Source organism: Anser brachyrhynchus (assembly GCF_964034855.1).
Source record: "Anser brachyrhynchus genome assembly, chromosome: 6".
In the NCBI taxonomy this organism is placed as follows: Eukaryota; Metazoa; Chordata; class Aves; order Anseriformes; family Anatidae; genus Anser; species Anser brachyrhynchus.
The window spans coordinates 30,290,885-30,312,410 of NC_137700.1; the positions used below are offsets into that span (position 1 = coordinate 30,290,885).

The 21,526-nt window shown below is 60.2% G+C and overlaps 1 protein-coding gene across 6 annotated transcripts in view; it reads left to right on the forward strand.

Annotated features, from left to right (window-relative positions):
* HPSE2 (heparanase 2 (inactive)) overlaps window positions 1–21,397 on the forward strand; it is a gene marked incomplete at its 5' end in the record, with an annotated part of 109,921 nt that extends 88,524 nt beyond the window's left edge. For all 6 annotated transcript variants that reach the window (XM_080597082.1, XM_080597080.1, XM_080597081.1 and 3 more), the window contains 7 exons: window positions 41–88; window positions 7,601–7,694; window positions 9,968–10,074; window positions 10,545–10,659; window positions 19,296–19,441; window positions 20,254–20,400; window positions 20,477–21,397. In XM_080597082.1, coding sequence (XP_080453208.1) covers window positions 41–88; window positions 7,601–7,694; window positions 9,968–10,074; window positions 10,545–10,659; window positions 19,296–19,441; window positions 20,254–20,400; window positions 20,477–20,642 — 823 coding nt within the window. In that variant the 3' untranslated portion in view covers window positions 20,643–21,397. The remainder of the gene's footprint in view (window positions 1–40; window positions 89–7,600; window positions 7,695–9,967; window positions 10,075–10,544; window positions 10,660–19,295; window positions 19,442–20,253; window positions 20,401–20,476) is intronic.
* Between the last annotated feature and the right edge of the window lie 129 nt (window positions 21,398–21,526).

The window sequence follows — 21,526 nt, forward strand, 5'->3', positions numbered from 1 at the left end:
AACATCGGGCTTATTTCGTTTCTTCCTCTGTTTCCCACAGGTTCATGAAAGTGGCTGGCAGCACGGTGGATGCTGTTACCTGGCAACAGTAGGTATTCGCCATTCCTCCTGCTTTCCTGCACTAACTGCAGCGACCTGACCACGTCTAGAGCAGAACTAACGGGATGTCTGGGTGGGGAAGGGGACAGATCACGGGAGCCACCTCTGCTGCCCTTGTACTGCCTTTAAATGGGAAAAGGAGGTGCTGCCCCTCCTTCTGCGGCCTCTGGAGGGAACAGAGGAGGGGATGTGTCCACCTCTACCACTGCGCCTGAGGCAGAGGCTAAAACCACCTGCCTGCAGGAAACCAAGCCCTGCTGAGGACTGCTGCATCCACAGCTCGGGGTGCTGGTTGGGGAGGAGAGGGAGGGGAAAGACGCATGTGGTGGGTCCAGGGGACTGCCTGAGAGCCCTTTTCCTCCCTCCCCATGACTGCTGGCCCAAAGCTAAGCTGGGGGTACGTGCCTTTGGAAGCGGAGGGCAGGGTGAGACCGCTTTGTGTGCTCTGGTGCCCTGAGCCCAGGAGCTGGGGTCTCAGGTCCCCGGGTGGGCTTGTGTCCCCAGGTGGGTCCTCAGCAGCCAGCCCTCTGGGGGTGCTCAGGGGGTTGCTGGAGCAGAGCAGTGTGGTGATTCAGGGCTCCCTGGCCAGGGTGCAAAGGCATTTGCTCCACTCCCGCAGATCCCACTTGCCGTTGTAAACCCATCTGGAGACCTGCAGAAAAGAGCTCAGTGGCTTTTAAGACACAAGGATTTCTTCTGAGTGCACCCAGGGTCTCTGTGTCGGTGCATGAGCCTGGGAGCCTCCTGCAAAAGCAGTGTCTGCGTCTGAGAGTGGTTTATGCCCGGCAGGTGCCGTTCCTCGGGGAGCTGGGGCTGCCGCGCTGTGCCGCCGCGCGGCTCGCCCGGGGCTTCCCTGCAGCAGCAGCAGCTCGGTGCGAGCGGGGCAGCGGGGTAGCAGAGCGCTTGGAGCGGGATTTGTGTTACTTACAGGCTCACGCTGTGCAATGATGATCTATGTCTCATCTGGGAGTTTGCTTTTCATGATTACACGATGTGCTGATCGCATTTACTTAGTCCAGGAATTCGCTTGCTGAAACGGGGCTTGATGGCTGGGCCAAGCCCTTGGATGAGCTGCAGGAACAAACGTCCAGCCTCCACGCAGGGAACTGCAGCCCGGCGTGCAGGGAACTGCCCGCACGACGCCTTGCAAACCCTTCCTTGCCGGAGCAGGGCAAGGTGCTGCAGGCACGGCGGGTGGCACAGCCCCTGCAGGCGGGCAGAGCAGCCAGGACATCGCATGCTGAACGCTTCCACCCAAGCACAGGAGCCGCTTCTCCCCCATCCCGGGTTTCCAGCTCGGGAGGGTTGCACCCGTATGCTTTTGTGAGGACTGGCAATGGCCACGGCTCCAATCTGGGCTTCTGTACTGTTTATGAGTAAATGTCAAAACAGTGTCTCATCCCTCTGCTCCAAACAGCAAAACAAAACAAAACAAGTTCCTTTGTATCCAAGAAGAAAATTATTAGCAGGAAACTGAACTGCTGTCTAACTGCAAGCACGAGCCTTTCTGTTCCAAACCCTAGCGTTCTCCCGGGATATTGGTTATAAATTTGTCAAATCTGTTATTCCTTTGAAAAGGTTGTGCTCAATCCAGAGAGGGAATTGAGTGGGGAATATGTTGCAGGGATCCCTATCATCTGTGCGAAAACACACGACTGTTCCCTCTTCTTGAAATACATCTGACAGAGAAGTGACACTGGGTGTAAATAAGCAGACTTGCCAGCCTTTCTTAGTATGGTTTCACTTACATATGTAACTCAGCATGTGTGCCTCCCTCTTCAGAAGTAATGTGTTGCTGGAGAGGGATGTGTGAATGGCTTAGAAATGCTCAGGGAATTTCCACTCGCAGAGGGTGTGGCAGGTAGGACTGACAGTGGCTCGGAGAGTTTTGGCGTTTCTCGTGTAATCTAGTTTATGCTTGGTTAGGAGTAAATGCTCGGTTTATTGCAGACCCCCTCAGTCTCTGGAAGCACGTCTCCACCATTCAGAAACCTTCCCAAAGCTATAGCTCCTCTTGGCTCTGCTCCGGAGCTCGGTGTTCCTGCACACGTTCAAGATTCATTGCCTCCTTAACCTGCAGCCGTGCCTTGGGCCCGTTCCTGTGCGTGGCTGCACGGCTGGTTTTCCATCTCAAGTGCTGTGCAGAGCTCCAAGTTCGGCCAATTTAACGGGCAAATCCCCTTAGTGCAGCACACAAATCCCCGTTACTCATGGGGAAGGTAAATGTTCGCATCTTCAAAGCCCGTGGACATCTGTCCCTTTAGATCTTTGGAGAACACCATGTTACCTCCCGAGGTGGAAAGTCACCCACGTTGTATGGCAAAGCAGGGGTGCCAAGCACACGGATATGCATGGGATGCTGCTTAAAGTGCTTTAATTGGGCTGGGTTTGGATGACAGCTCTTCTGGCCTCGATAGGTGGAATATGCAGGCAGAGATGCTCCCGAGGCGGCAGCGGTGGCAGGACCCGTGCCCCGTTTTGGGGAGATGCTCAGGGACGGGGCCACCCGTGTCGGCAGAGGTGTCCCGGTTTGGTGACACCCGGGTGTGATGCTGACGGCCAGGTCGGCCCCGCTCGCGTCCCCGGCAGGCCCTAATTCCGAGCAGACTCTCCCCGTAGCGGCAGGCAACAAAGTAGATCCGGAAATTCCTGAGCTTTGGGAAGTGGGCTTTAATGTAATTAGCTGCAACAGAAGAAGAGGTCAGATAATAGGGGCAAAGGTTTCTCTTTAAAATGAAAGGGGAGGTAAATGAAACCAGCTGCCCAGGAGCCAGTGCACTGCCTTCATTAAATACGGTTCGGTGCTTGTGGTGCCACGCAGAAAGCTGTGGATCCTTCCAGAAAAGCGTTGCGGAGGTGGCAGGAGGCTCAGGGGTGGCAGGGCAGGGCCGTGCCGCCAGCCCCTCTCCGGCAGCACCCTCAGAGCCCACCCCAGCACCGGGGCACCTCCAGCTCAGCCCTGCGCCGTTGGGCTCCCTGCGGTGCTTTTTGGTGGGCTGCCGCCTTGCCTTTGCATCTCGGCTCCCAGGCTGTGGCTGCAGCCAGGGTTTGGGGCCGGGCACGGGGCGCTGGCACAGGTCGTGGCTCACCCCATGGCTGGGTCCTGCCCGCGCTGCCGTGTCCGCCTCCGGGAAGATACAGCGGGGCCTCCCCCAGCACAGTGCGCCGAGCACCTACTGGGTTTCTGTTGTGTATCTGAACATTGTTGTTTTTTTCCAGCAGTGGGGTACCCCTTGCTCTGCAATGGGCTCAGCTCTGTACAGCACACTGATCCCTGGGACACCCGAGGAGGCTGCACGTGGCCCTTCCTCAGAGACGTGTCTCATCCAGACTTTATTTGCTCCATCCCTCTTTTCCTTGGCTGGCCTTTATATTCCTGCGGATAGCCCGTCTGCAGGGATGGAGCATCCAACCGGGGACACACTGAGCCAGCTCTGAGTGCAGGCGCACTACCTAGCGCTTCCCATACCAGGAGGAACAGCATGCTCTGTGCCCATGTGTCCTTCAGGGCCTGCACCGGAGCCATGTTATACCCTGAACCCACCCATCAGCCAGGGCTGGAGCTGCTCTGCTTGTCCCTGAGCCTCCAGAGACCCCGTGCTGCTCTGGGGGGACCTGACCGTGCATCTCCTTTAGCCTTGGACCTCAGCAGGGAGGCTGCAGCCCTGGCACTGCCTCTGCCCATGCCTGTGCACGGTGCTGCTGCTGCTGCTGCCGCCCGGGGACGTGCTCGGCAGCGCCGGGGCTCTGCAGCTGCTGCTGGCGGTTTCGGAGGCTGGAGAGTTGCGGCTGCTTGGGGTTTTTTATTTTGTTTTGTTTTGTTTTAAGTCAAGTGCACTGAGTCATTGTGAATATCAGAAAAGCTGCAGCCTTTGCTCCTGGGAATCATCCACGCCTAACGATCGCTTCTTCTGCTTTAAAGATCTGTCGCTTGTTTGCGTTTTGTGCAGATTTCTGTGCTGCCCTAACTGACAGCTGAGGTTCTCAAAAGGAAACGCACTAACGTGCCACGAAGCCTACAGCCGCAGGTCACCTCCCTGTCCCTCGGCAGCCTGGTACCAAAGCAGCGCAGACATCCACACCTTCTCTTCTCGCAGGGCTTGTGCAACTGATGCTATTTCCCCTCCTAACCCGTTTGGAGGCGTTGAAAGAACTTGCTGGTGTCCGAAAACTTGCAAGGCAGATCTGCAAGAGGTCTCTGGCAACCTCAGAGAAATCTTGGGATTGTCTCCAGGCTCCATTTAAAAGCCCAAAGCCACGGTGCTGCCCTCCTTGCTGCCCTGAGGGGCGAGCTGTTAGCAAGGAGATTTCCTGAGACCAAAGCAGGTTGATTTCTGCTTTTCGTCCCCGTGCCAACCCCAATTTCTCTGGCTGGTTAATGCAGCTGTGAAAAAACTGTGATGGTGGCTCTGCCCCAGGGCTGCTCCTGGTTAAAGCCGAGATCTTGTCCCCAGTAGGCAGCAGAGCTGTAGGTGAGAGCACACCTTGCTGGAGGAGGAGCCGACCAGGGGGTGCCGGCTTGCCTTTGGCTTCTGAGGGTCTCTTCTGGGCTCTGAGATTGCATTGGTTTTACAAGCTGAGCCCACGGGCTGAGGTCTCGCTAACTCCATCCACTCCCACTTCACACAACCTCCCTTTTACGGCCCTGCAGCCAGTTTTCAGCCCAGGTGATGGTGTTTTTTTTTTTTGTCCACAGCAGTCCAAAAAATCGTTTCTGTTCAGTTCTTAAGTGCTGTAGTAAAATCCAAACATCTGCCATCCCCAGAGTCCGCTGCTTTGTAATTTTGTCTTAAAAAGTGATCTCTGTAAGCCCCCTGGCTGCCTGCTGCTCAGACCCGCTGTCCTCTCAGCAGTCAGCAGCTCGGTGAGCGATGGCAAGCGCTTCCCAAGCCCCCCACCCGGAGATAATCTCTGCCCTTGCAGTCAGCACAGATGTGCCAAAATGCCTCTTCCTAATTCCCCCCCGATACAAGGCTTTGGGGTCTGGCTGGCACGGTCCTGACTTTTGCTGCGGGACACAGCTGGAACCACGCACCTGGGAGAGGATTTGCAGAGCAGACCCTTGGTGTTTAGGGCATCCGCAAGCTGAGCTGTAATTCTTTCCTGTTCTGGGCCAGCCAGTGCTGGCTGCTCCCTCCCTGCAGCCCTGCACAGCTCCAAGCTTACCCCATTACCTGATCACTGGGTCAGAGCAGTGAGAAGCAAAAATCCTCTCTGAGCATTCGTGCATGTTGCACGTGTGCCGTGTGCTCGGGCTGAGGCTGATTTAGGCTGTGGCATCCTTTGGGGTGCTCCTGCCCTCACATGCCTTCCTGCACCCACGTGGAGAGGGGTTTGCTGACAGCGTCCCTGCAAGGAGACGTCGCTCTTGCCTCTTATCTCTGCTGGACCTGGTCCTAGAGAAACTGCAGCATTCAGCACCAGGCTGTTCACGAGGGCCTCGCTGCGGTAGAGATGCTTGTCACATGGAAATCACCTTGTAGAGGAGCAGGCACCTCCTGAAAGGGGAATCTGCCTTTCTTCAGGCCCCAGGAAACCAAAGCCAGCATGCAGTACCTATCCACCTGTCTGCAGCAGCATCACCCACAAGATATGTGTTACCAAAAAGCCCTGCTGCACTCTTCTGTGTCCATCTCCACGCTCTGAGCCCTGAGGAAACCTCTTTCCCTGCCATTTTTCCAGCTCCAGTGCCAAGGGTGGCAGGGCAGCCCATGGCAAACTCCACTGCTGCACCCCAGCGTGCCCTGAAAACACGCATAGGGCCAGGTACAGGTGCTGTAAGGTTCATGCTCTGTCACCTCCTTGCTGAGGTGCCCACGGGTGCTGTGCAGGGGGCCAAGGGCCCACATAACTCAAGTTAACACCAGCCCCCCCATAGCCACCATCATCCCCCTGCTCCTGCATCACCCGGCACGGCTCCGACGTGCGCCGGGGCTCGCTGCTGCACACTGCGGATCCGGGAGGAGGAGGTTCACAGAGCCGCTCTTGCAAAAACTATTTATCAGCCAAATGGCTGTCCCTGGGGTATGTCAGTGCACGCTGCAGCAGGCATCCTGGTGTCACCAGGAGCCCCTGAGACATCTACAAGGGGTGCCACTGCTCCTCGCGTGGCGGCAGAGGTGCCAGCCCCGGACACTCATACAGGAGGAGCCTCCAAATGTGGGATGTTTGCACCCCAGGGCAGACTGCTTCACCTTATGTCCCGGAGCCAGGAGCCAGCACTGAGGCGTTTCAAAGCCTTCCTCCCACACTTGGAGACAGCTGATTCAGATTATGACTGGCAGCACTAGAGCCGTGTTTTATGTAAGCAAGCACATGGAGAGCAGGAGCCAGCCCGCTGGATGGGAAGCGCTCTGTGCCATTTCCAGGCCAGCAGGGATCCCTGCAGGAGCAGGACTTCCCCGCAGCCTCCCCAGTGGGGGATGCAGGGCAGGACGCTGCCTTTCTGCAGACGGGCGCACGGCTGGGGGCTGTGCTGGGCTGGAGAATGAGGAAAGTACTGGGAGTAGGGTTTGCACTGGTGCCCCAGCTTCCAAGCCTGGGGACCCCAATGTCACTAGTCCTTGCTCAGAAAAAACAGCAAGGGCTTAGCCAGGAGGGTGCTGGTGCTCAGAGCAGAAGGGGAGCGCAGTCTGGTGGTCTCCAGGAGCAATGTCAGTGCCCCCATCTCCTCCCAGGGTGTCCAGCACTGCCTTTTTCCAGTGTGTCTGAGAGGGTGTTTCGCTGTTAGGCATCCTTCTCCTTGGTGTCTGTGTAGTGACCTCCTAAGGGGCCCTTCATTTAAGCCATTAGATGTGTGACATCCTTTTGACATCCCATAAAAGCAATCTTCCTGGTAACAGCGAGGCTGGCCCCCTTGTGCACGTGCCTTTGGAAGCAGAGGGCAGGGTGCACGTCCTTCGGCATCCCTGGGTGCTGCCACTGCTCTTCTGGGTGCTGTCAGTGCTCTTCTGGGTGCTGCCAGTGCTCTCCTGGGGTAGCTGCTGCTGGGGGAGTAGGGGACAGAGCGCCGAGCCTGCAGAGGGGAGCCCAGGAGCTCCTAGGTGCAGGCTGCTCTGCTCCTGCGTTTAGCACCCCTGTGCCCCAGGGTACCCCTTATTGCCCAAGCCCCCCTGGTCGTGCAGCCCAGGTGCTGCTATCACAGGCACTGTGTCTGAGAGTCCCCGTCTGTGGGGTCTCAGTGCAGAAGGTGCTGCGAAGCCATCGCGTGTTTTGCTCCTGGCCCTTTGCATTCTGCTCCCAGCATCGCTCTTTCACCAGCAATAGTTAAGCAAAACTTCCCGTGGTTTCTGCAGCGTGCAATGCTCTGTATGCAGGGTGCAACAACATCACGTCGCACTCCAGAGACCAGAAGTATCCTCTAGACACAGGCACAGCCAAAGGGTGCAGGCAGGGGCTGTACTGGAGGGAAAAAGCCTTCTTGGCGCAGGGACAGAGGATGTGGGCTGGGGCAGAGCTCCTGCCAGTGGTCTGATTTCTCGCCTTCTTTTTTTCCTTCCAGTTACTACATCGATGGTCGAGTGGCCAAAGTGACCGACTTCCTGAAAACGCGCCTGCTAGACACGCTGTCCGACCAGATCAGGAAAATCCAGAAAGTGCGTGAGTGCAAAGGCTCTGCAAGGTGGGAGGGCACGTGCCCACGGTGCTGCAGCTCAGCACCCCAGCCTGGCACCGCTCGGGGCCCCGTGGGGCTGGCACAGCACCCGGGTGCTCGTGGGGAAGGATGGGGGCAGCCGACAGGAGTGCCCAGGGATGGGAGGGGAGAAGGGGCAGCACCAGTGCTGGCCCCGAACGGGATGTGTGGGGCATCAGGAGGGAAGGTGCCCCAGGATGAGTGCTGGACACGTGGGCAGGCGCTGCTGTGCAAAGCCTTTCTAAAGCAGCTGACTCTCTGGAGTCTTCCACACAAAAAGGGAGCAACATATAGAGTGAGTGTCCTCCAAACCATCCTCCCCAGGAAGAGGAGAGGACCAGGAGGAACCAAATCAGCCAGATCATGACCACAGCCTTGCCTGCAGGGCAGTGGCTCAGGAGAGGACTCGTCCTGAACCCTGCTCTCTGCCCGTGCTTAAAGCACTGCTTGCGGCGCTGTGACTGCTGCAATTCCAGGGCGATGTTCGCTAGCAGAGAATCACGGTCACTATGAACAACTGTTTTTTTCCCCCAATGATCGTGTTTTGACTGTGTTATAAAACCCAGCTGTTGCTGTGTCGCAGCCCGCAGCCCTGGCTAGCGCAGCGCGCAGCGAGCCTTCCCGTCCCCGCCGGCCAGGGATGGCTCCGGCTGCAGCCCCTGTGCAGGGGACGGGGGCTTCGAGGGGTCCCTGCCTTGTCCGCTGTGGGCACCGGGGCTGTGGCCTGGCTGGCACAGCTGCCAGTCCTGTAGCTAATGAGGAGCGCGTATTAATTGGGGAGGTGTTTAAGGACTAGGGGACATGTCCGTCCGCTTGTCTTGTCTAGGTTTTCATCCCATACCAGTCACCACGCTGCTGTAATTCCTGCAGGGAGAGACCATAGGATGAGTAAACAACTCGAAGAGGCCCCGGGAAAGGGGATGTGATGGTCGGCACAGCAAAACTGGGGGAGAGGAGCTGCTTGCCGAGCCCTCCAGCACAAGCTGGGAATCATCCCGGCATGCGGGCGATCCCCCCGTGGCGGGGAGCACAGGGTGGGCATGGGGCCGAGCACGGGGCATCACCCCACCCTGCTCCCGCCCGGAACCGGTGGCACGTATCCCATCTCAGCTTTGGGCCACCGAGGGGAAGGGCAGGGGACAGCCAGGGCGCGCTCATGGGCAGCAGGGCGGTGACAGCCTGGCAGGACAGGGCACAAGCCCTGGGGGTCCCTGGTCCCCATCCAGCCCCAACCCGCAGCAGCGAGGAGCTGCCCTCCGTCGGGTCTGGGAGAGGGAAGGGCTCTCTCGGGAATGCCAGTGTGGCTGAGCGAAAGCACAGCGCTGGGTGCTAATAGCCTCCAGCTTGGCTTTGAGTCCGTGCATCCTGCCGGGGCTGATTAGAGCAGCTGGGCTTGTCCACTTCCCTGTTTTATTGCTTCCTCTCCGACTGGGGAAGGTGGCGGGCTTAGATAATTACAGGCAGGATGCCAACACCTCTGGGGCTTCAGTCAGGGATGTCGACTCTCGCAGGCTGTGAGTGGGAGGCAGCCCAGAGCTGGCGTATTTAACAGCTTTGAGGGATCCCAGTCCATCCAGCACATTCCAGCGCTCCTCACTAATGGGGCAGGATCCGTCAGGCTGCGCGGCGCGCTCCTCGGGCCGCGGGGCTTGCAGACATCTGGCTGTGGGAGCCCGTGGCCGGGCCCAGAGAAGCGGGGTCACCGGAGAGGAGAGGGTTTGTCGCGTGGTGCTGCAGGTTGCTTGGGCTGGGAGAGGGCAGCTCCTGCCACCGGAGCCGTGCCGTTGTGCCCGGCATCTCGCAGGTGTCTGTGCTGCTGTCTGGAGCTCCGAGGGGTGGCAGTGTGCTCTGCCATGGACATCACGGCTGTGCTAGGGACCCCGCAGGTGGTGAAGCGGCTCCTGCTCAGCCATGGTGCTGCCATGCTTGGGAACAGCCACTCTGGTTCCCACCATGCCTTCAAAAGGGGCTCCAGCACGTGCCCGTGTTCTTGAGCCCTTGGTGTTTTTGTGCTTGGCTGTGGGTGCCTTGTCCTATGCTGCAGAGACGCCAGGGTGTGGGTGCTCCCACTCTGGCGGCCACATCCCCTCCCATCACATGCTGCCAGCATGCCACCACCCTGCCCGTGCGGCTGTCCCCGCCTTGGACACAGCTGTCCCATGCTGGAGACAGCAAACCGTGCCCTCCCCAGGGCACAGGAGTGAGGTCTTGTGCTTGCCTTTGTCTCTTGCACAGGTCGTGAACACCTACACGCCGGGCAAGAAGATCTGGCTGGAAGGCATTGGCGCTACCTCGGCCGGAGGCATGAACAACCTCTCCGACTCCTACGCGGCCGGGTTCCTGTGAGTACCGCCAGCTCCCCAGCACCAGGGTGCTGCCGTCCGTGTGGGCTCTGTGGCTGCTGCAGCTGGGGGGTGAGCCCTGCGCCCAGAGCCCCCCTGCCCGCTGCTTCGGTGCCCCAGCAGCAGCCTGGGTGCTGCTCTTTTCTCCATAGCATCCCTATGACCCGTCTGCCCTGCTGCTCTGTGGGTGAGGGGGCTGCTGGGGACCCCACAACAGCACCCCCACTGTGCCCACCAGGTGTGGAAGGGAAGGGGAGGCTGTGACCCGAGCACCCCAAATCCGAGGCTTGCACCCCGTGGCCTTGCCACCCTCAGCCAGCTCAGGAGCACCCGTGCCCTCTTTCTGCTCTGCAGCCCCATGTCCTTGCATGCATTCACTCCCTCCTTTGCTCCCCGGGCATCTGCATCTCCAGAGCACAGGGTGCAGGCTGTAGTCTGGAAACCATTTTCCCCACTCCCCCCGGCTGCAGGTGGCTGAACACGCTGGGCTTGCTGGCCAGCCAGGGCATCGACGTGGTGGTGCGGCACTCCTTCCTCGACCACGGCCACAACCACCTGGTGGACCAGAACTTCAACCCCCTGCCGGTAGGTCTGCCCGGGGGCGCTCACAGAGATGCGCCCTTCTCCTTGATGTTTTTTTTTGGGGAGGGGGGATCTGGTTTTTCTCTTCCCTGCGCACAGAAGGATGTGCTGCCTTTGTCCCCGACCCCTCTCGCAGACGCCTGGCTTCACCACAGAAAGATCCAGGGCACAGCTGAGGATCCACCTCTGCTTGTGGCCTGTTTGAACTCGGCTCGCAAATGAATTTTTCCAGATCCGTTGCATTCAGCGTTAATAGGAGGCATTAGTTAATGTCAAACACAGCATGTTGGAGGCAGATGGGGGAGCGTTGCCGCTGTGCCTGAAACTTCATCCAGTGCCCAGGGCTCGGGAGCGTGGCAGGGAGGATGGTGCCACAGTGAGGATGGGGGACATGGGGCAGGGCACAATGGGGACGGGCTGGGGGACAGCCCCAGGCAGGTGCGCATGGCAGGATCGGTCCCAGCCCCATTGCTGGTCTGGGGACAGCAGGGCTGGAGCCTCGGCACCCACCGCAGGGCTCTGAAACTGAGCTGAAGGGCACGCATGGCTTCACACGGGGCTGCAGTGCCCTGCAGCATCCCTCAGTCTTCAAAAACTCCTGGGCAGCTGGGGCTTCCCGTGCAGAGGGTGCTAATAAAGAAAGCATATGCAAAACCCTTTTAAAAATAGCAGGTTTCCTTTTCATCTGTTTTTTTTTTTTTTCTTTTCTTTTTTTTTCCCCTTTGGTCTAGTAAATCCCCCACCTTGTAAGCGGAGAAGCTGGCAGGGCGGCTGGGTGCTCTGCACGCCCCGGGAAGGAATTTATGGGGTTGCTGCAGGGCAGCGCCAGGGGAGGAGTTCAGGGAATAAACCCCGGGCTGGTAAAGACAATGAAGGTATTGAGAGTAGATCATGCTGTTGTTTTAAAGATAGTTTTCCCAATAAATTAGACACCCTTCACAGCCTCTTCCTCGCTCCCCCACATGCTTCAGAGCAGATCCTCTTCCCACCTCGCAGCACCATGGTCCTGTACAAGTGCCAGTGTTGCTCCCCAGGCCCCTTCCCATGCTTCAAAAGAGCCACGAGCAGGTGCAAATTGGTGCAGGGCTTCAAAGCTGCAGACATGAAAAAAAAGCCCAGCGAGACCAGACCGTGACCTGCACCGCGGCGCGGCGGCTGCAATTTTCCCGTGGGAGCTATCAGCGGGATGAAAGCGGCTGGATGTACCTGTGCGGGGTCGCCGGGCCCTGAAACCCAATCTGGATGTACCTGTGCGGGGTCGCCAGGCTCTGAAACCCGATCTGCCCGTCAGCGGCCGGGACAAAGGCTTTTCCACTGCCGGGCTGGGCGCGAGTCAGCCGGCCGCTGAGAGAAGGGCAGCGGTGCTTCGGGCTGCAGGTCACCCGGGGTGCCCATCCACCCTCTCCTTTGAGGCACTGCCATTAATGTGCCGGGCCAGCTTCCTTCCAGGGGCAGAGCTGAGGAAATGGGCTTCTCTTGGGACTGTTGGGGTACTAAACAGGAGAAACAGGCTGGCACGAGGTGCCTGGACTGGGCACGGATGCGATCAGCCTGGGGAGTATGGATGCTTCTGCTGACCTTAATGCGGCTGATCTCAAGTGCTTTAATGCCTTGTTATTTCTGAGGGAATTTGTTCAGGTATTGGAGAGCTTTTTCTTCTCGAGCGACTGGGGCAGCCAGCTGTAAAATAATCAGGGCTTGACTGCGTGGCACGTGCTTGAGAAGCCCTTCACACAGAGCCTCTGTCCTGTATGTAAGGCTGTCTGCACGCACCTAAACCCATCCACACGTGTGTGGGAGCGGGGAGTGGAGGAAACGAGGGCAGAAGCCCACTGATATTCACCCTTCACAGGGCAGTGAGTTTGAAAAGCCCGTCTGGCATTTGGTGGCTGTATGCTCATTTTAGGCACGCCGTGTGTGTAATGCATCCCCCTGTCTAATACCATTCTGAAACAGTCCAGAATGATGCAAAACATTTATTTCATTGCAAAGCCCCCCCAGGTAGGTCTGAGCTGTCTCTTCAGGTTGTTAGAGCATGTTATACACCCTTTTAGATGCTCCTCCATGTAGCACTCCCCTCTTTATTACCCATCCTTAGTGCTGATTCCTGTTCCCTTAATGCGCAGGGAGAAGTGCTGTGAGGTTATAGCTATGTGTGGAGAAACTTGGCCATGTTTCTAGGCAGGGCCAGAGCGATTCCAGCCCCAGGGAAAGGCCAAAGCTGAAATCCCGACTTACATCTCCTGATAATGTGGCTCCTCTCAGACCTTCTCCCAAGGGCTGTAGATGCTGAGACACTTGGCTCTCCTGCCACAGGTAGATGCTAAAACTTCCTTTCTGGCTGTAAGTTTAATAAACAGCATACGGAGGCGTGCGAAAGGCACCAGGGATGGCGGGGCGAGGCGATGGCAGAGGCTGCCTGCTCAGCTGTGGTAGCAGCAGACAGGGTGATGCTGCGCGGGAATTGATGGCGTCCTTGGGAGAGCAGCGCAGCGGTGCGCAGTGCTCTGCCTGGCGGGGCCGGGATGCTGCGGGTGATTTTTCACCTCCTCTGCTTAGCCCCCAGGCACTGGGGAACTCGATGGGAAAGTTACGGTCAGTCCTGGAGGGTGGAGGCCCCTGGAGGCCTCCGGGCTTGTACCGGGTCCGGCATCGAGGTGGCAGAGCCGGTGCCAGTGCTGGGAGCAGGGCTCCCGGCCGTGCTCCCTGCCTGCAGCACGTACGCGTCCCCGGTGCGCTCGTTAGCTGAGCTGCCTTGGCCGGCGGCGCGGCTCGGTGCAGCTGGAGGTCCCGGCCTCCCCCCGGCCGGAGCCTCTCCTGCCTCGTGCAGCACAGAAGGGAGCCCCCGGCCAGGGCTGTGGGGGACGCATCCTCTCCCCCGGCGCCCAGCCTGGCCCCGCTGCCCCATGGCCACGTGCACCCACCCCGGGGCGAAGAGGAGACCCAGCATCTGGGTCTGCAGAGAGCTCTTTCCTGCAAACGCTCCTGCTCCCACCCCTGGCCCAGCCAGCTGGCTGCAGGGCCGTGGGGCTCAGCCACACCACGGCACTGACCCGTCTGCACGCTCAGCACTGAGCCACCCCGCTGCCGGGGTCCAGGACCCTCGGCTCGGGGCCGCCCGAATGGGGCCGCGTGGCGCCAGGCGCTGCAGAGGCAGAGGGGAAGGCAGCGTCCCAAGGCAGGGAGTGACGGAGGGTGGGGAGAGGGAGCTGGTCCAATGGAGCTCACACACAGATGGAAGCTGTTCCTCGGGGCCATAAATCTGCAGCGCGGGTGTCTGGCACCCCCATCTGCCCCGCACACTGGAGCACGGGCTCTCGCGCGAGCGACGCCTGCAGACTGGGAAGGGACGGGAGAGGCGAGGGCGCGCAGGGGTGCCTCGTGTGGGACGTGGGCTCTGGCCGCGGGAGGGAGGGATGAAACCCCAGGCAGGTCGAGTGCGAGCAAGGGAAAGGGCTCTCCCAGCACAGCTCCAGCCAGAGAGCGGTCCTCTGATGGGCAGAGGGGAAATGGTGCCCTGCAGACATCTCCAGCGAGCTCCCAAAGCTGCAGGTGGGAGCTGCCCAGTGCAGGTCCGAGGGGCTGAGCACCCCTCTGCTGCCTTCTCCTTCAGCCCTGTGCCATGTGCCAAGGACTGCGGCATCCCCTGCTCATCCCCGCCCTCGCTGCACTCAGTCTTCCAGGACCTCTGAGCCCGCTGAGGCTCCTTTTATCTGCAAACAAGGAGACAGATTTAAAGCGCTTACTCTCTGCTCGCTGTCACATTGGGTTAAGGGCCCTTTCCCTCTTCGTGCGCCATAAAAAAAAGCCTCTGAAGTGCGTATGCTTGGACTCTCAAACGCTTCAAAGCCGCGCTGCTGCTTGCGGCTCGGCCCCCAGACGCTGGGGCTGTGGGACACGTGCAGCGAGGAGCCCCGCTGTGCGCAGGCTGTGCACCCAGCCACCCCGTGCCACCCACCAGTGGGGACAGCAAGGCGCCCCCCAGGGCCGTGCACACTTGCCAGCAGGGCAGAGGGAAGTAGCGTGATGGTGAAGAGCAGCAGAAGAATGGAAAACAGCAAAAAAAAAAAAAAATTGCATTTGGTTCCCAACACATCTGATCCTGCAGCTCTGCTCCCTTCCTGCTGCCTCCATGGCCTGGACCCTGTTAGGGAGAGGTGATGACAAAGAGGGGTCTGGCTGCTCCTCCAGCTGCTCTGCTGGCCGGGAGAGAACCCGCCCTGCTAGGAGACAGCACGAGAAGGGCAGTGTTGACCAAGGGCTGCTACAGCCACGGCACCCACGCGGTGCCCGGGCAGCCTCTCCCTTCTGTGCCACTGGTGCTCAGCGGTGATTCCCAGGGCTGCCACATTCCCAGCCTGGATTTTGCCTTAACGTCAGCGTGTGGCCTTTTCCTTTCCCTAACCACCAGGAGACATTCAGCCCGCAGGGGTGGACAGGAGCCAGCTCGAAAGAAGCCCCCATAAGCACACAGGGGGGGCTTCGCGGCCGCAGCAGCAACTCTCCTGCCCCATGGAGATGCTCCTGCCCTGGCCGGGGCACCTGGTGCCCAGCTGCTCCCCTCTGCTCCTCAGCAGAAAGGCGCTGGGCAAGAAGCACCGTCCAAGAAGCACGCCAAGGTCATGTGTAATGTTAAAAGCCGCAACGGTCCAGCCGTGCTGGAGCAGCGACCAGCCGCGTCTTGAACAGGATGCAAGGACCTCCGCAGGGAGAGAGCTCTGGATGCTGAAGATCCTTTAATCTAGCGGAAAAAGAAAGAACGAGAACCACTGGTTGGAAGCCGAAGCCAGACAAATTCAAGCTGAAAGTAAGGGTTGTTAACAGCGCGGATGTTTAGCTGCTGGAACAGGCTCCATGGGAAGTGGCGGCTTCTCCATCCTGCCAAGCTGCCCGAACCACGGTCACTGCTTTCCTGGAAGGTGCTTTTGCCAAAAACAAGCCATCAGGCTCAGCAGAGGGATAAAAGGGCGAGCTCCTCTGTCCTGTGAGGTGCGGGAAGCCAGATCCCTTATCTCCGTAAGGCTGCTTGGGCTGTAAGAATGCAGATCGCGGTGCAGGAATGGAGCAGGACGTTGAAACCTGAGCGTGCCTGAGGGACAGAGGAAGAGCTTGGGTGGGTTCAGAAGAGGAAAGAAGCAAGGGGAAAAGGAGAAGCCAGCAAGTGCTGCTGGTGACATGGGGCAGGCTGGGCACCGCGGGGTCGGCAGTGTCCATCCCAGATGTCCAGCTGCCTCTGCCGCTTGCAGAGAGGCTGCAGGTCTGGGACTCAAGTTTTTAGGCTATGGCAACCTCATCTCACGTGTGCAGAGTGCACAGCTGGACACACTCGGACAGGCTGTAAAGCTGCTTTGCTGCCTGCAGGAGAGAGCACAGGGATACGCTCCTGCACCCCATGTAGCGGCCCTGGAGGCAGGAGGATCTGGTTAGCAGGTCTGTCTGAAGGGCTGGCTAATCAGCCGCTTTTCCAAAAGATTAAGCTTCTAAAAGCTCCTGCAATGAATTAAAACGTGCAAAGAGATAAAGCGGGACCCTCTGGGCTTTCCCTGTCTGGTGGAAAGCTCTCGGGCCTCCGCTGGCCCCGTGGCACTCAGAAGATGTGGCTGGCCCAAGCCCCACAAATCAACCCGCGTGAGACAACGGCCCTTCCTGCCCGTAAATCAGCCGTCCCAGCCAGGAGACCTCCTGATGTGCAGGGCGGCTTTGTTCAGGTGCTCCTCGCCTGCAGCTCCAGGGAGGGCTGTAGCAGCAGCACTGCTTAATGGGTCTGCAAAGTAATTAAAGCAAGAAAGCTCCCTCGGTTCCCCGGGGACTAATAGCGGACCAGATTCCTTTCTGCTATTCCTCCTCTAACGTTACAGCTGTATAAATGGCTCACAGCAGGAGCCCTCGGCAACTCCAAAACCCCAGTCCTCCCTGTGGTGGGGCTGGCTGGAGCCAAGCACTTCTCCGGACATTGCCACTCCATGCGGGGCTGCCTGCACCAGGCTCCGGTGGCTCACTGCAAGGTGGCAGCACTGCTAGAGCATGCGGCTGGGAAAAAAGCCACCCTGGTGGCAGCCAAGATGGGCTTCAAGACCAGCTTCTTCCCAAGTTGGTAACCATTTGAACAGGAGCGAAGACGATCCGTGGCTGCAGATGCCCAGCAGCCCCGACGGGATTTTCACTGGGGCTCGCTCGTGTAAGCGGTCGGAGCAGCCCCAGAGCAGCTGGGGAAGTGCCCGCGCCCAGTGGTTTTGTTTTCGTCATGCTAGGTGCGTGTGCAATTCATCATCCAAATACTCGGTGTCACCAGCTCCTGGTAATTTATTGCAAGGAACATGATTTTGGCCCCTGCTGCAAGCGGGCTTGCGATGACGCGAAAAGCTGCAGCTGTCTTCAGCGCTTCCCTGCAGCAAGCTGAACAGCTCGAGCTCCTCCGGGTCTGCAGAGAAAGGCTCCTCTTCCAGCCCCTGGGTCATTTTTCTGGCCCTCCTTTGAACTCTCTTTGGTATTTCCACATCCTTCTCGAAACACAGGTTTCAGAGCAAGGTATCACTGCTCTCCCTCTCCTCTTGCAGATGCTGGAGGGACACATCAGTCCCCGCACCGCCCTGAGCATCCCTGCCAGGGCAGTTGGCAGCTGTGGCACCAAGGGACACAGGGCACCAAAGGGACACAGCTAAGCCACAGCTTTCAGGGGAGCATTTGACCCCACAGGCAATGGCTGTACTGAAATACTTCCCACTGCCTTGAAGACATCCCACGCTGTGCAGGACAGCTCGCCCTGCACTGCTGCTCACCGCCTTACTGTCTTGTGGCATCTGCACGTGCTCCTCGGCTGCACCTGGAACTTCAAGGGTGGCCACCAAGTGCTCAGGGAGACCCTCTGAGTCCCTGGCCGTAGCCTCCGTCGCCCCCATAATTCGTAGGCAAATGCAGCATCTCGGTGGCGGGAATGTGCAGAGGAGGCGAGAAACCCCACAGAGCTGCTAGGGAGAATTAAGAGCCTGAGCTAACAGGTAGCTCGGGGCGCTGAACTCATTTATTTTCAACTCACAACCGTGGGGCTAAACACCGCGATCTGTGTTCACCTTTGGCCTCGCCATAAACCCGGGTAATTACTCATCTGTAACGACGCCTGCTAACCAGCACAGCTCCCCGGGGAGCCCTCAGTGCGCCAGGCACTGCTTATCCTGCCAGCAGCACGCCCGAGCAGGGTGAGCAGCTTCCCGTGATGGGGAAAGGCTGGCAGGCACCAAACGAGGCACGTGGGCACATCCCCAGGCTGCAAGGAAGCACGGGGACAGCAGGACGTGCATCGGTGACAGCACACGTCTGTGGTATGGAGCAGCTTGAGAGCTTTGGCCTCGTGGGCTGGGCATCCTCAGGGTGCACAAGTGATGTGCTCGCCTCTGCCCGCACCCTCGCCTCTCCTCTGGGGCCCTGGGTTTGCAGAGGAAGCACTGACGAGGCTGGTGTGGCACAAAGCCCCGTGGTTTTGGCCGGGAGCGGTGAGAGGAGGGCAGGAGGAGGCTTTTCCTCCAACCCTGTGGCTGAAGCTGAGCCAGCAAGGGGAAGTGGGTTTGGACGTCCCTGTGCTGGGACAGGAGGCACTGCTGGAACAGAGCAGCCTGCGCCAGCAGGTGGCTGTCCTCCGGGGCTGCGCCCACAGGCAGCACCCAGGGAAGAAGCGTGGCCCCGCTCGCACGCTATGCAGCAGAGGCTCCGTGTCCCCAGTGTCACCTGCAGTGCCTGGAGCAGTGGCAGGGACAGAGCCCCAGCGACCGCCGCCTGAGACTGCCCCTTCCCTTCCCACAACCCTGCTTCATTTACCGCACACCTCCCAGCTTCTGCAGCGGATGAGTGGGGGGCCCTGCAGACGGCGGCCGCCGTCACTGCACAGCCTCGCCTCCCTCCCCGGGGCTTGGGGCCCATCCTGTGTGCTGAGCGAGGCCGTGCCCTGTGGGAAAAAATAGTATGTGGTGACGTAATTAAAGGCTGCATCATTAACGCATGTGTGCAGGGGCTCAACGTTTCCTATTTCTTGAGAGCTTTGGCTTCCCCGCGCTATGGTCATGGGTGCTTAACTCCATGGGAGGATTTAAAGGAGGAGAAATTCCTCTGGGAAACGGAGTACCCTGAGCAGTCCCCAAAGTCAGCGTGCCATCAGCGTAGCTGGAGAGCATGGGAGAGCTCCGGTGGGCTCCAGCCCCGTGCAGAGAGTGGGGTGGAAGGGGACCCGCGTGCTCGGTGAAGGCACAGACTTCACAGACATCATGGTCCCACGTGTGTGGCAATGTGGGTCTGCGGCTGGGCTACGAGCGGGTCCATGGGAACGTGAGGTGGCACCCGTGCTGCTCCCTTCCGAGCCCCACAGCCCAGCCAAAGCTGAGCTCCTTCAGAGGACAGCAATGTCTCTTGGTGTGGGCAAAGCAATGTATTCCTTCCTTAACCTCTTTCTTGGAAACAGCTATGCCATTTTGGCTTGATCTGTGAAAAAAAAAAATAAAATAAAATAAAAAAAATAAAAACCTCACCCCAAAGGCAGACATCAGGCATGGAACATTTTCACCCAAACAGCCCCAAACTCTGCTAGGCTGCAAGCCGGGAAAGCAGCCTCTCCTGGGCTGGTGCTGCTGACTGTCCCCTCTGCCCCGCAGGACTACTGGCTGTCCCTGCTCTACAAGCGGCTCATCGGTCCCAAGGTCCTGGCCATCCACGTGGCCGGGCTCCAGAGGAAACCCCGGCCGGGCAGGGTGATCCGCGACAAGCTCCGCATTTACGCCCACTGCACCAGCTACCACAAGTAAGCCGGGATGGGGCGAGGGAGCCTGGGGGCTGCGGGGGCCGGGGGGAGCCCACGCCTGGGAACGGGGACGGCGGGGGACGGAGCGGTGGCTGCGGGGCAGCCCCGGCAGCAGAGATCAAGGGGGTGGATTTCACGAGGGGCCCCCGGTTGGTCGGGTTACCCGCCTGGCCGCAGTGCCGGGGAGCCCGGCCTGGTTATTGTTTCGCTGATAAGGTCTTTCAAAGCGCCCCAGCGAGCGGGGGGGGGGGGCGGCCACCTCCTCCGCAGACACAAGTTGCTATTGTGGAGGAGGAGAGGCTGTTTCTTTACACAGTCCAGATGCTTTCAACATGCCTCCAGCTCGGTAGGAAACCTTGTCCAGTAACTGACAGGTGCAAAGTGCTTTATAGCCTTTGTTTGGGGCTGTCTGATTAGGCAGGGACAGAGGATCAGTGTCTGGAGCTGTCAGTTCAGTGCCCGGGGCGGCGGGGGCAGACGCCACTCGCGCACAGAGCTCCCGTCCGTTCTCAGCCTCCTCCTTGCGAGGCCCTGGGGGGCTGCCCCGGGACCACCACCCCTGCTGCGGGCACTGGCACAGCACCGCCTCAAACTGTGCCACCCGTGGCCAAGGAGGGCAGTGGATGGTTGGAAAGGTGTCACGATGGGGAGGTGGCATCTCCCCATGGAGGGGCAGCCAGGGTGGCAGCATCCCATCCGGGTGGCTGCAGAAGGCTGGTTCTTACACAGACACCCCCAAGCCCTTTTCTCAGAGGTGACACTCCCAGGGCACGTGCCAGCACACCCCTCAGCTCCCGCTCTCCCCTTCGCAGCCACAACTATGTCCGGGGGTCCATCACCCTTTACATCATCAACCTGCACCGCTCCCGGAAGAAAATCAAGCTGGCGGGGACGCTGCGGGATAAGATCGTCCACCAGTACCTGCTGCAGCCCTACGGCAAAGACGGGCTCCACTCCAAGTAAGTGCCATGCTTAAGGCTGGCTCTGCCGCCGCCGCCCCGTCCCCGCCGCCCTGACCCTGTTCTGGCCCCGCAGGTCTGTGCAGCTCAACGGGCAGCCGCTGGCCATGGTGGACGATGGGACCCTCCCCGAGCTAAAGCCTCGTCCGCTGCGGGCCGGCCGCACCCTGGTCATCCCCCCGCTGACCATGAGCTTCTACGTGGTGAAGAACGTGAACGCGCTGGCCTGCCGGTACCGATAGCCCACGGCGCAGAACGGAGCCCGCAGCCCCGCTCCTGCCCCACGCACATCCCCGGGACACGCTGCCTCCTGGGCAGCCCGCACAGCCCCGCCGCGGGGGCACCGCACCGCGCCCTTCGGCCTCGCACCCTTGGACGCCCTCCTCCTCGGCAGCCTCTCCCAACCCGCGGCCAAAAAAGCTCCGCTCTGCCCGGCCGGAGCCGCTGCGACGGCGAAGTCAGGGGAGGGGGGGGGGGGGGGGCAGCGAGAAGCCCCGGGGCTCCCGGGGAGGGCTGGGGGCCGGGCCCCGCTCCGGCGGCGCCGTGGGCGGCCAGCCCAGCGCGGGCACCCTCCCCGGAGCCTCGCAGCAAGCGCATGGAAGCAGCTCCCTCTGCTGCCGCTCGGCCGCTGCGAGCGCGGCCCGGCCTGGACCAGCGCGGGGATGCTGCGGGGATGCTGCGGGGATGCTCGGGGGATGCTCGGGGGTGCTCCGGGGGTGCTCCGGGGGTGCTGCGGGCCGGCCCGGGAGGAGGAGGCGCTCGGCTCTGCCCCGGGCCGTGCGGGCAGGGCTCGGGCCCACGGCTGTAAATGTTGGTAATTAAATTAATGAGGCCCGCAGCGGAGAGCCCGGAGGCAGGGGGTGCGCGCCCCGCGGCGGGGAGCTCCCGGCCCGAGCGGGGATGGGGGAGCGCTGCCCGCCGGTACCGGGGGTGCGGGCTGGAGCAGCCGGGACGCACCGGGACGGGACGAGAGGGGTAATAAAGCTGGGCTGCCCACCGCGCCGGCGTCTTCTGTCCGCGGCGGGGCGGGAGCGGGGCGGCCCGGAGCATCCCGGGGCGGCACCGGGAGCGCCACCGGGTGCGGCACCGGCAGCGGCACGGGCACCGGCAGCGGGGGACAGCCGGG